Source organism: Condylura cristata, unplaced genomic scaffold (genome assembly GCF_000260355.1).
Source record: "Condylura cristata isolate star-nosed mole 26May11 unplaced genomic scaffold, ConCri1.0 scaffold00001, whole genome shotgun sequence".
Lineage (NCBI taxonomy): Eukaryota > Metazoa > Chordata > Mammalia > Eulipotyphla > Talpidae > Condylura > Condylura cristata.
In genome coordinates, this window is record NW_004567102.1 from 45,986,665 (window position 1) to 45,999,164 (window position 12,500).

The following is a 12,500-nucleotide window of genomic DNA, read 5'->3' on the forward strand; positions in this document are numbered from 1 at the left end:
AAAAAAAAAAAATTGTAGCAACGAGAAGATTTAGAATACGATGGTGGTTACCATCTCTTTATAGTTAAGTTTCTTCCCAGCTGGCTTCTGAAAATCCAAATCAACATTTTAGATAAATCTAATGTTTTTAATTTGTAATACAGGAATATTACACACACAATGTCTGGCAACAAGGGATGCATTAAATAAGCTATGACCTTTCTTATAAAGGAATACAGTACAGCCATGAGAAATAAGCTGGATGAGAAGTTAAAGGTTGTAAAACAACATGATGCAAGATGGCAAATCCTAGAACTCTGGCTGTAAAATTGAGGCTACCAGAATGGGAGGGAGAAGGTGGAAATCAAAGGGAAAAGGGGACCCAAGGGGTGCTTCAATGATAGTTTTGTGTGTGGTAAAGAACATTTGAAGAGGTGTAACCTTAACATCTGAATCATATACAGAGATGCAAACTGTTGCCCTCAATAAATCAGAATTTATGTAGCTCCAAAATTTTCAGAGTGGGAGATTTTCCCAAAGTTTCCCAAAATTTGCAAAAGGAAAGTGAGAGAACAAATATTCTATGTGCAAATGTAAAAAGAAATGAACTCCCCAGTTTATAGTTCCAAATGAGCCATAAACAACTATTTTATTCTAGTTAGTCTACTTTTTTTTTCAGATTAATAGTTCTAAAACAACATCAGGAGTATAAAGGACTGACAACATAAGTAAATGTGTTTTATATGCTTTGATCAATGAGAGGTTTGTCACAGGTAGAGAAATATTTATAAATAAAACAGGGAAGACTAAAATGAGCTCTTTGGTGTTCGACTGGAATTACAGGACTTAGAATCAACTCATGTTTTTATGGATAAAAATGTTTTTTACATACAAGCAAGTACATAAGCAGATACACACATAAACAAGTCTGTGTATATATACTTTTATGTCCTAGGTTTGTCTACTGAGAGGGTCTTAGATCTTAAGACACCTAATTAATGATGGAGCCAACAGCACTTAGAACTTAGCATCTAGAACTATTTTTGATAAAAAGAACCAAGTTTCTATTGCCCAAGGCTGTGGCAACAGAAACTACAAGATACCAGAACACCAGTTCATGAAACAATGGTGATATGTCAGGAACAGGTGTGAGAAGCCCGAACAACAGGTAACCTGAGATAATCTAAGTGGTAAAATAATGATACCAATGAAATTGTATGTATCAGAATAAAATAAACGTGAGTCTACATTTTTGTAAGTAAGTGAACAATGCAAATTAAGTAAGTGGAGATCTTTGTGACATTAGGGAATAACAGGAATAAAAAAAGCACAACAGTAGTAATTATTCCAGGCAAAAATCATCAACAGATACTAAAAATAACACAGTAAAGTACAATGAGAAACAGGATATTTATATAATCTCAAAAAATTTACCACAAGTTACCAATTAATTGCAAAAGGAAAAACAATAACTTCATAGTGGAGACATCTACAGAAACCACATAAATGTACAAAGTTAACATCACTAGTTGTGAGACACCTTTGTAATAACCTTCCTGATGAGAGGGTGAAACACCATTTCTGTAATATTTTTGCTAAAAATATGTAACTAAGTGTAATTATGAGGAAACATGAGGTAAATCCAAACCAAGGGACAGAGTACTATGAAATAACTGGCTAGGAGAGCTAAGGTCATGAAAAACAAAGAAGGATATAGACAACTAAATGCAATGTGGGACCTGGTGCAGAGAAAGGGCCCTAGAGAGATAAAACTGACAAAATTTAAATGAAGTCTGTAGATTAGTGCTCTGTACTGAGGTTAAGACACAAATTTTAGGGGGAAGATAGAGGAAGGATACATGATAATACTGTATTATTTTACAAACTTCATAAGCCTGAAGTCATTTCAAAATGAAAAAATTACCTTTTTTAACTAAAAATTAAAAAAAAAATTAAAAGAGGAAATAGATTCCAGACACAGGAGTGATGTTATTTAATAATTCTTAATAACTTTAATTTTAGTGTTATTTTCTAAATTTTTTACTTTGAGGTGTATATACTTTTGTAATTATAGACAGAAGTATTTCTCTATAATTGCTATGTAGAAGGATAAAAATCTTTAAAAAATAAAAGTTTACCCTAAGAAACAACCTATAAAAATATTTAGTTGAGACTAAAAATGCCTGACCGAGGCTTTTGCCCTTACAACAAATTTAAAGACTCATTTAGAAATCGCTGATTTCTATTATTATATGGCCTTCCAAGTTGTTGTTGAACTAGTAACATAAAAGAAAATTATCGATGGGTTGATCACATTTTTTAATTTTATGTATATATTCATATGCGTACCTCTAAGTATACTTCTAAGTATAAAAATTTAATGCTTCCTGCAAGTTTTTTCCAACTATTTCTGACCCTTGGATTCATTAACAAGTCAGAGAGAAAAAAAAAAAGTTGTAGGAAACACAAATGAGTATTCCGGCCATAGCTAAAACTTTAGGAACTTTAACCTTTGTTTATAAAGTGTGACTAATAAAGAGTGGCAAATCATCTTCTAGAGAGGTAAACCATGTGTTAGTTACAAAAGAGTGTCAATAAAATTTATGTGTTTATTATAGCCTTACTTCCCTTTTGATTCCTGAATAGTTTGTGCTTTTCTTATTTTATAAAACATTCCTATTACTTTGAATAAGTTAGTTTTTTTTCTAATAGTAAAAAAATTGGTTATTTTAAAAAATTTTAGAAAAGCAAATAAATAAAATATGTTAAATATATTAAACACAATTAGTTTAATAACTGAAGTAATAAATGATGATTTCTCAGTTTTAATTAACATGGTAGTCACAGATACAACAACATAAACATTAGTGCTCTAGCTTCCCTCTCACTCAGAGTAAAAATCTATTGTTACCATGGCTAACAATCTCCCTCATATCCCCTGACCACATTTTTTCTGTAATTTTCACCCTTTTTCCACTCAACTACCCTTTCCATTCTTTACTATAGCATCCTTGATTTTCCTTATATATACAAGTAAGTTCCCATAGCTTATCCTAGTGTTTGGAATATAGTCTTAGATAGCCTTGTGACTCACTCCCTTCCTTTAATCTTTTTTATGTGCACCCTGAGCAAAGTAGTTCCTGAAAACCACATTAAAAAATATTACAGGGCCCTCCCTGGTGGCACAGTGAGTTAAAGCACAGCACTAAGAAGCTAAAGCTACTTCAGCATGAGTTCGATCCCTGCCCCGGAGGTGACCACATGGCGTGACAGACCTCTCCTGACCTGCCCGCTGCTCCTCTCAGCAGTGTACTTCATCAGACTGCCTGTTTCTGGTGAATCCTTTCACCGCCCCATCACCTGTAGCTTGTATCCCAGTTCTGTATACATAAAAAGATAAATCTTTAAAAAAATTACTACTAAACAGTACCTACCAGCATTCAATATGCTTTCTGTAAAAGACTGTTTAAACCCCAGTTACCACCTTTTGTCTTAAATCTCTTCAACTTTAGCAAAAACCTATAACATAAGGCCTGCTGAGTATCACTACTATATGCTTAGTGCCTAGAAAAGTACCTTACAATTAGCTTACCTTCATTAAATTTTGAATCAATGAAAGGTTGGAAATTGTGACCTTACTGCAATGGTATTTGTTTTTACTTCGAAAATTCTTAATTTGATTCACTAGCTTTTTCTTAACAATGTTACAATAAATATTTTTTAAGATGTAAGCATATTTTATCCTAAAATAGTAAAAAAAAAAAAAGGCACACTTACTGGGACAAAATGTAGGTGTTAGAATTGACTTTCATACCTGACATACTCGGAGAGCTTGGTCCAAAACTGTTTTGGTATCAGTGTCATAATCTGGGCAGGGCAGCATGGTGCGGCTGAGGTGCGCCTGCAGGAGCAGATGTGCTTTGGTGTGAGGGCTGTCGTACGAATGAGGATTTGACTCTAAGGGAAGACATTTTGCCAGTTCACTATTCATATGATCTTCGTTGTGTCTTACTGGCAAATCCGTGTATTCTTCTGCATCCTATTAAAAAAAAAAAAAGTCCACATAGATGCATATATTAATATAATGGATCAAATATATAGTAATTAATTCTTAGTTCCAGCTCTAGCTTCTGACATTCAAAACATGGTTTAGAGAAACCGTAAGATAACCAAATCCCTTAGAATTCTGCTTTGTACAATGTTATTGTGTAAACAAAAGCAAGTAATGTGCAGTGTATTTGAAATTTATGTATTCATGAATGTGCTCATCTATATAGTTAAGAAAAATAATAGAGTTCTACTAGGCATCATCAACACTGGGGACATGATGCCTAACCAGAGACCAGAAGTTCCTCAGAGAAGACAGATAAGCAAGTTCACAAAGTTTAATGAGTTATGTGGTAAGAAAAGAGGGTGATAAGCCATTCAGGTTGGTGACCCACTTATTTTAGAGGATAAAGAAAAGTTTCTTGCAAAAAGTTACCTACTTTGGAACTTCAGGATGAGTGGAAGAAAAAAAATAAGGTTTGGGGAATGAGGGATGAGGATAGGATTGGTGAAGAAAAGGGTGAAAAGCAGGATCATTAACTTAAAATTTATTGTTAATTAAGGCCCTTCCTAGTGGCGCAGCAGGTTAAAGCGCAGCACTGCAAACTAGCCGCAGCCACTTCAGTGAGAGTTCGATGCCTGCCCCGTGTTGATACACACAGCACGGCAGACCCCTTCTCATTCGCCTGCTGCTCCCCTCAGCAGTGTACTTCGTTGGTCTGCCTATTCTGCTCCCCACTCTGTCTCTGATGAATCCCCTCACTGTCCTTGCACTTCTGGCCTTGTACCCCAGTTCTGTATGCATAAATAGATGAATCTTTAAAAAAATTAGTCAAAATGTGAAACTTAGGATTTCTGGTTCCACATGGAACAAGGCAGAAGACACCACAGCATTCTCCATGGGTAAAAAGACAAATGGATTGAAAAATGAAGAACTCTTTTAGGTCCTTTAGAGGTACAAGCAGCAGCTCCAAACTGCTGCTCCTGGGATTGGAGACAAAGACAAATACATAGTCTCGGATAAGAGCAGAGACTTGTGATGGAAACCTCTACAGGACCAATGTTGGGAAAAGAAATCCTGAACTGTGCTTGATGGTCTCTTGGAGGCTCAGCATGTGCAACTCATCCTCCAGGACACATTTATGGGAGGTGGGGACAATTTACTTCTAGGAGATCAACCAGAATCCACTGTAAATCTAAGAAAATATCTTCCTTGTGTTTCCAACAGAGGAAGAGAGAGGAAAGGAGATGCCAGAGTAGTCTTTTCTTATCTAGGCCTATCCTAAGGAGTACCCAGTCAACCAAAGACTAACCTGATGGGGTATTACCATATCCTAAGTGACTTGAGGAGGGGCAATACCCAACTGTAACAATTCTATCTTTGTGCATGGGAGAACAGAAACAACTTCAGTCTACTCTTGTCATCCTGTCTTGTCTAAGCAGGAGAGAAGCAACCTGAAAAACAGCTGTGAGTTCATAATCCAGAGGCAAAGTATCAATAAAGGACTGAAACCTAATCACAGAACTATAGAAAACTTGCCCATCTCACTACTATATCATTAAAAAGGCCTATGTATAGCACATCATTTTTCACCTAATATGTTATGTCCACGTATCAAGAAAAAAAACTACAAGTATACCAAAAGGCAAAAGACACAGAGCCAGCATGTGAATAGGACATGGTAGGTTTGTTGGATCACCAGACTGGGATTTTAAAACAAACATGATTAATGTGCTTCTCTAACAGGTAAAGTAAACAGCATCTAAGAATAACGAACAAAGTAGAGAAATGAAAATACTGAGGAAAAATAAAATGAAAAAATGCTAAAGACAAAACACGGTAACAAATGAAGAATGCCTTCAATCAGCTTATTAGTGGACTGGACATGGCTGATGAAGGAAATTCTGAGCTAGATGATACAGCATAGAATCTTCAAAACCAAAAAGGAGAGAGAACAAACATGGAAAAGACTCCAACAAAATAAACTCAGAGCTTACTGATAGACATGACAAACACTGGCAAACATTTGGAAAAACTGGGGGCTTTTATATACAAGTGGTAGGAGAGAAAAATGTTACAATCATTTTTGAAAATAATTTCACATTTTCTTAAAAATTACATGTTCAACTATCATGTGATTAAGCCATTCCAGTCTTAGGAATATACCTATGAGACAAAAAACCAGTCAGTCACACAAAGAAATGTGCACAGCATTGGATAGCTCCTGTAACTTATAGGCCAAAATATTAGAAAAAATCTACATCAAAAGGTAAATAGATAAATTATATTATGTATATACAATGAATATAATGAAGTTTTTACTCATGAAGGAAAAGAACAAACTGTTGACACCAAAACATGGAATATAAAAATAATTATGCTGAGTGAGAGAAGTCATGCCAAAAAAGCATAGAGAACACTGGAAAATGCAAACTAAAGAGACAAAAAGCAGATTTGTCACTAGTGAAGAGTGAGGTTAGAGTGGGATGGGTGGGTGTTAAAGCCAGGTCCAAGAGAGAAGGTACAAGATAACTTTTCATTTGAACTCATGGATTCTTGCCTGTGAAATAAGACTATATGATGGAAACCCTTAAGATTTTGCTCTTAAAGTCAATAATATGAAACAACTATGTATGTCTTTATCTTGCCAACTATGTATGTCTTTATCTTTTCTTGCTTGAATTATACTTTCAGAAACCTGTGTCTTTACTGCATGGTAGCAGTACTAGTAAAAAGCAATGATGTAGGGTTGTGTCATTATATTAATAAAAAGTTCAAATTGTATTAATAGGCAGATTCCTGGTTCAAAACTTTGAATGGCAGAGATTCATTTAAATAAGTATTTGTTGAACATCCATCTATCATCTGAAGAAAGACCTATATTCAACCAATCAAATAACGCAAATTTAATACAGTAACAAATGACAAAGCTTAACCAGGGAATTTGACCAAGTGAGGAAGATCATGAAACAATCTTAAAAGAAAAGGTAACTATGCTGAGACACAGAGGAGAACAGGTATTGCCTAGATGAAGAGAGGGGTGTTGGAGGAACAGTGTATGCAAACATCCTATAGTGGGAGGCAAAACAGTTGGACCAAGAGACCAAAAGCTGTTTAAAGTAATTTCAATTAATTTAATGTAGTATATTAAAAATATCTTAAGCAAATATTTGTAATACACTATTTAACTGAATTTTACAAATATTACAAGACTGTCGCTGGTCTTATTTTGTTATGTAACAGTCAAAAATATGGTATCTACTCTACACTATTTTGGGTATTGTCTTTACCTATTTGGCCTTTTTTTTTTTTAAAGATTTATTTATTTGTGCATGCAGAACTGGGGTACAGGCCAGAGGCTCAGGGGCAGCGAGAGGCTTCACCAGAGACAGAGTGGGGAGCAGAACAGGAAGATTGATGAAGTACACTGCTGAGGGGAGCAGCAGGCGGGTCAGGAGAGGTCTGCCACGCCATGTGGTCACCTCCGGGACAGGCGGAAATCGAACTCATGCGGAAGCGACTTTAGATTCTTAGTGCTGTGCTTTAACCCGCTGCGCCACCAGGGAGGGCCTATTTGGCCTTTTATATTAAATCTGTATGCTGACACATTAGCAAGTCAATAATGTTTTGCCTGTATGTGTCATTTCGTTTTCTTATTTGTATGTCCTTTTAGCATTTTCTTCTTGTCTCGGTAGTCATTAGTCAAAAAAGGAGCAGTTATACATGACAGTGCTGTTATTTGTGGATTTCAGGTAACTTTCAGGACTGAAGCATTGTCACCTGATGCCCCTCCCAGCTCAACCTCATGTTTGGATACCATCCAAATCCCCAGCAACAACTGTTCACCTATCCTGCTTTGACAAATGGCTTGAGAATAAAAAACAGCAGATAAGGAAGATGGTGGTTCAGAAATCTAAAACATTTCCTTTAAGGAAATGAAAATCATTATTAAGGGAAACAACTTAGAAAAACAAATAATTGCTTTACGTGTAGAATAAAATGCCATAATTCAGAGAAGAGCACTGAAGTGAATTGGATGCATTGGAAAGTTTCCCAGAAGGGGTAGTATTTGTTCTAGGCTTAGAATAATTTGTAGAAGAGTACAGAGGGAGAGAGATTACCTGCATTCCAGGCAGATAAAATAGTGTGAAGAGATCTATAAAAACAGATAAGGGGGGTGGTCTCAGTTTTAAGCCTCAGGGACAATGGAGGAGAATGAAGCTTCTATTAGTAGTAGAGAAGTCAGGAACACTTCGTGAGGAGGACCTTTCTACTAAGCATGCAGAATACATTTGAAGAGCCGGGAATAATCCAGATGGTAGGGTGGAACTGAAGCAAGGAAAAAATCACCTTTAAATCTATTTTACAGGGTCCTCCCTGGTGGTGCAGAGGATTAAAGCACAGCACTAAGAAGCTAAAGCCACTTGAGCATGAGTTCGATCCCCTCCCCGGAGGTGACCCACAAGGTGCGGCAGACCTCTGCTGGCCTGCCTGCTGCTCCTCTCAGCAGTGTACTTCGTTAGTCTGCCTGTTCTGCTCCCCACTCTGTCTCTGGTGAATCCTCTCACCGCCCCTCTACCTCTGGCCTGTACCCCAGTTCCATATGCATACATAATTAAATCTTAAAAAAAAATCTATTTCACAGACTAATACATTTAATCATATTTAGAGTTCTGCAATTCACAAAATGCAACTCCTTCTGATACCAGAATAAAATTTAATATATATATATATATATATATATATATATTTTAATAAAGCAAACTGAATTGGCTCTACAGGCTTTGAATATATAGGAAATGGGGTTGGACTTAAGGAGTGTATGAAAAGTTCAACTAAAATAAAACCATTACTGTATGGAAAATAAAGAGTTTGGCTGGAAATACTAATTACCATTATCATCTAAGTAATCCACTTTCCAAATATAATCTTGTTCAAATTTGATTATATAAATTATGTCCTCTTCCTGAGACAGAGTGCATGAGGGCACAAGCCATAATGTAAATTAGGCACTTTCCAGGACTTAGCTCCTACCTATATCCAAAAGTGTGAACATCTTCCTGTGTGGTGTAATTCTATTATCTAAAGATACATACATACATACATACATACATGTATTAAATAAAGCAAGGCTTGGACATCCTAGCTAACTACTTCATTTTGTTTAAAACTAAAGAAACAAAGATTTGTTTCAATGCTGGAGGGAAAATTAGTGATACTGAACTTGGTGAGAAGGTACAATATTTGAGCAGAGCTGGCTACTCAATATTTAATCTACTTTTGGGGTTATTTTCAGGTAAATTTGATCATTAGTACTTCATGTTGTATTTACTTATATTAGAATCTAAACTCCATGTTAAGAGATGATTCCACTGCTCTTACCTTGCCAATCCTGCTTGAATTACCTGACTTACTACTTTAATCCTCTGCTTTGCTAGGATTGTGAATTGCTCACTGCCAGCAGTATCAGTATCAAATGAGTCTGCTAACAGCTGAGTACATTTTAAGTTGGAAAAAATGTTCTGCAGTAGAGTCCAGTAAGGACTCTCAGATCTTTAATGTATATTATCTAAAGAAAGTAACCTTACAAAAAGTATAATTTCACTGATGCCTCTTCTTATTGCAATAAAGCAATCTTCCTAAACTAATGGTTCCTTCTTTCTCTGTAGAATACTATATACTTTAAATCCACAATGGAAACGTCTTTGGAGAACTGAGCCATGTGTTTGCCAACTATTTATTTAGTATAAATTACTTTTGGGTATACAGAGGGTGAACAAAAACAGAGACATGACTTACTCCTACAAAGCTTTATAATCATCTGGAGGAGGAAGACCTTTATCAAAATTGACCACAAATAAATGTAAAATGACAACTGGGTATTATGAGGGGAGGTACAAAAATTGAAAAGGGACACTGACTCTTATTCAGAAATATTTACTTACATTAAGAAGTCTCTTTCACAATTAAATTTGACACTAGCAATGTATCTGAGATCTTCAAAGGTCTTGATACTTGATTTGTAAACTATTATCGAAATCAATAATAGTTTCTATAGTTAAAATTATCCATAATTAACTGAAATCTTAGTAAAAGCTATTTCTTTCTTTGAGGATACCTTCTTTTCTTCTTCCAGTGTTTGAGTTACAGGGGAAATCCAAAGAATGTGGTAAGTAATTTACCCCCTTAGCAGTGTTACAGGTTTGAGGGGTGTGATATAGTGTGAGGTGGTAGTTTGAACAGTGGATCTGGGAACTGAGGCAACAGGTGGATTTTCATCTTTGCCCTTTACAAGGTATGTGACCTTCTGTGAGTTACTGAATTCTCCCTAAGCCCCAAATTTCTTAATTTGGGATTTGGTATGAAAATCCAACATGACAGTGTTCACGAAACACTTAAAAATGTAAGACTTGTTTGTAAAAGTTAGGCTTCATTACAATAATCCCTACTTCTGATACTATGCAATGGTAACTGAGGTTTAAAGTTTAACTATTTGAATTTTGCTCCAAGTTTTCTGTTCTAAGTCCATGTTAACAATTATGTAATTATACTTCACCATCTAAAATGACATTTATTTAACTCACATGGAAAAATATAATTTTTGCAAAAATAAGATTGTTTTAGTAGTTGGACATTCATTATATCTATGTAATCATACAATTTTTATGTGATCATGTTAGAGAAAATAATGATTCTTTGAGAGACAATGTTCTACTCATATAAGAAACACTCAATTTAACGATAAAATATTTAGGAATTATATATTCTTGAACTACAGATTTGATACTGTGGGCTTTAGTTTTCAATCATCAAGTTTCTTTTAAATCCATATTAATTAAATGCTCACAACAGTGAGCATATCAGTGTGTGATAAAGAAATGTGTTCTTTTTAGTGTGCCTTGTTAACTACTCAAAATACTGTGGAAATACAGAGGGAAACAAATTATTTATATTATATGGCTGGTAGGACCCTTTTGAAGAAAAAAGTATTATAGACAGTTATAATACTCTGAAATTCTGTAGTATTTTCTAATTACAATCCAATGATTAAAAACCACAAGAATTAAGCAGAGAAATACTGATTTTAGATCACCTATACTAGACTAAAAATATCATTTTTAGCTCTTTTTTTTTTATTGTTTGATTATAGACTTGAGAAACAGATTTAAAATGAAGACTGACAGAGGACAACTGCTATTTAATCCTCAATTACTCTGCCAGACCATCCTGTGAAAACCATGATCATTCACTCCTGGAATTCCAGTTCACAATTTTCCTCAGTTCTTTAGAATGTGACATGTTTTTTTCACCACTTTACTTAGCTCTTGCTTCCTTCAAGTATTTTATTCTGGGTGTTTCAGAATACTTACGAAGGAGATTTTTCCCCTCAGATTGATTAGAAACATAGCAATCCTAGGATTAGCAGAGACTAGTAAAATAATCAAAATCTCTGTTCAAAAACAAACAAGCAAACAAAAATCTTTCTAGTACTTCTTCAGTAGGACACTCTACCTCCAAATTACTCTTCTGATTTTAAACAACTTGTCTAGTTAATTTCCTGTGTGTGATCACTGACTCTAAGTGAGGTTCATTTTCTTATCTACATCATGTAGGTAATTAAAGGAAATTGAAAGTGGGCAGTGAAGCTTTTATGCAATTGGGATTGAAGCTGAATGGAGGGCAATGAGGTCAGTGGAGTCCATTATATTTTTATGTGAGAGGCTGGTTTGTCTGCCCTGTCCTTGTTTATTTAGTGTAGGCTGGACAGGCTACTAACTGCAAATCTATGTCTCTGATTTGCCCAGCTGTCCTTGAATAAAGACATCGTCCCTTGCAAATGTTAAATGACAGTGATTGACAACCTAGGATGAACTCTGCTTGCAACCCCCTGCTACTGTTTTTAGATTGCAAAAGAAAAAACAGAATAAAGAAACATCTTTCATAATCACATCAAATGGGCACTGCTGTTCACTCAATAGTTTTCATTTTGTTTCCCTTTTCATTATAAACCTCAATCTATTCTACAAATGCCATAGACTCAGCTACTCCACATTAAAAAAAAAAATACGGCTGCTACTACATTTAGTTTGAATTTTTTCACTGCTTTTAATTTACTTGGGATATATGTACACATATGGTTTATTCATACCACTGCATCACTAAGTTAACTGGTTTGTTTTCCTAAGAACTACCTGGTAAATCTGTATTGCTGAGATATCTCCCAGTGACTAGCCGGCATTTGGGTTCATTTAGGATTACAGTAGCTTTACACAAAATGTATTATGTCTTACATGTACCTGTGGCTCTTAAATATGTCAACAATACTGCTAACTTTTAGATTTGCTAAAATAAAAAGTTTATTAAATACTTAAAGTACACTTTGGCTTTTTCTTTAGTGAAAATATTTAAACAAGGGACTGATGTTTGAATGTGTATATTTATACATAAATTAGTTATTTCCTTTCTGGTGTAG

General features: G+C 35.1%; 1 protein-coding gene across 1 annotated transcript in view; it reads right to left on the minus strand.

The window, feature by feature from the left end:
- ASCC3 (activating signal cointegrator 1 complex subunit 3) overlaps positions 1 to 12,500 on the minus strand; it is a 232,059-nt gene that overhangs the window by 24,342 nt on the left and 195,217 nt on the right. Inside the window, exon 37 of the mRNA XM_004673727.2 lies at positions 3,794 to 4,018. Within this exon, the coding sequence (XP_004673784.1) occupies positions 3,794 to 4,018 (225 nt within the window). The remainder of the gene's footprint in view (positions 1 to 3,793; positions 4,019 to 12,500) is intronic.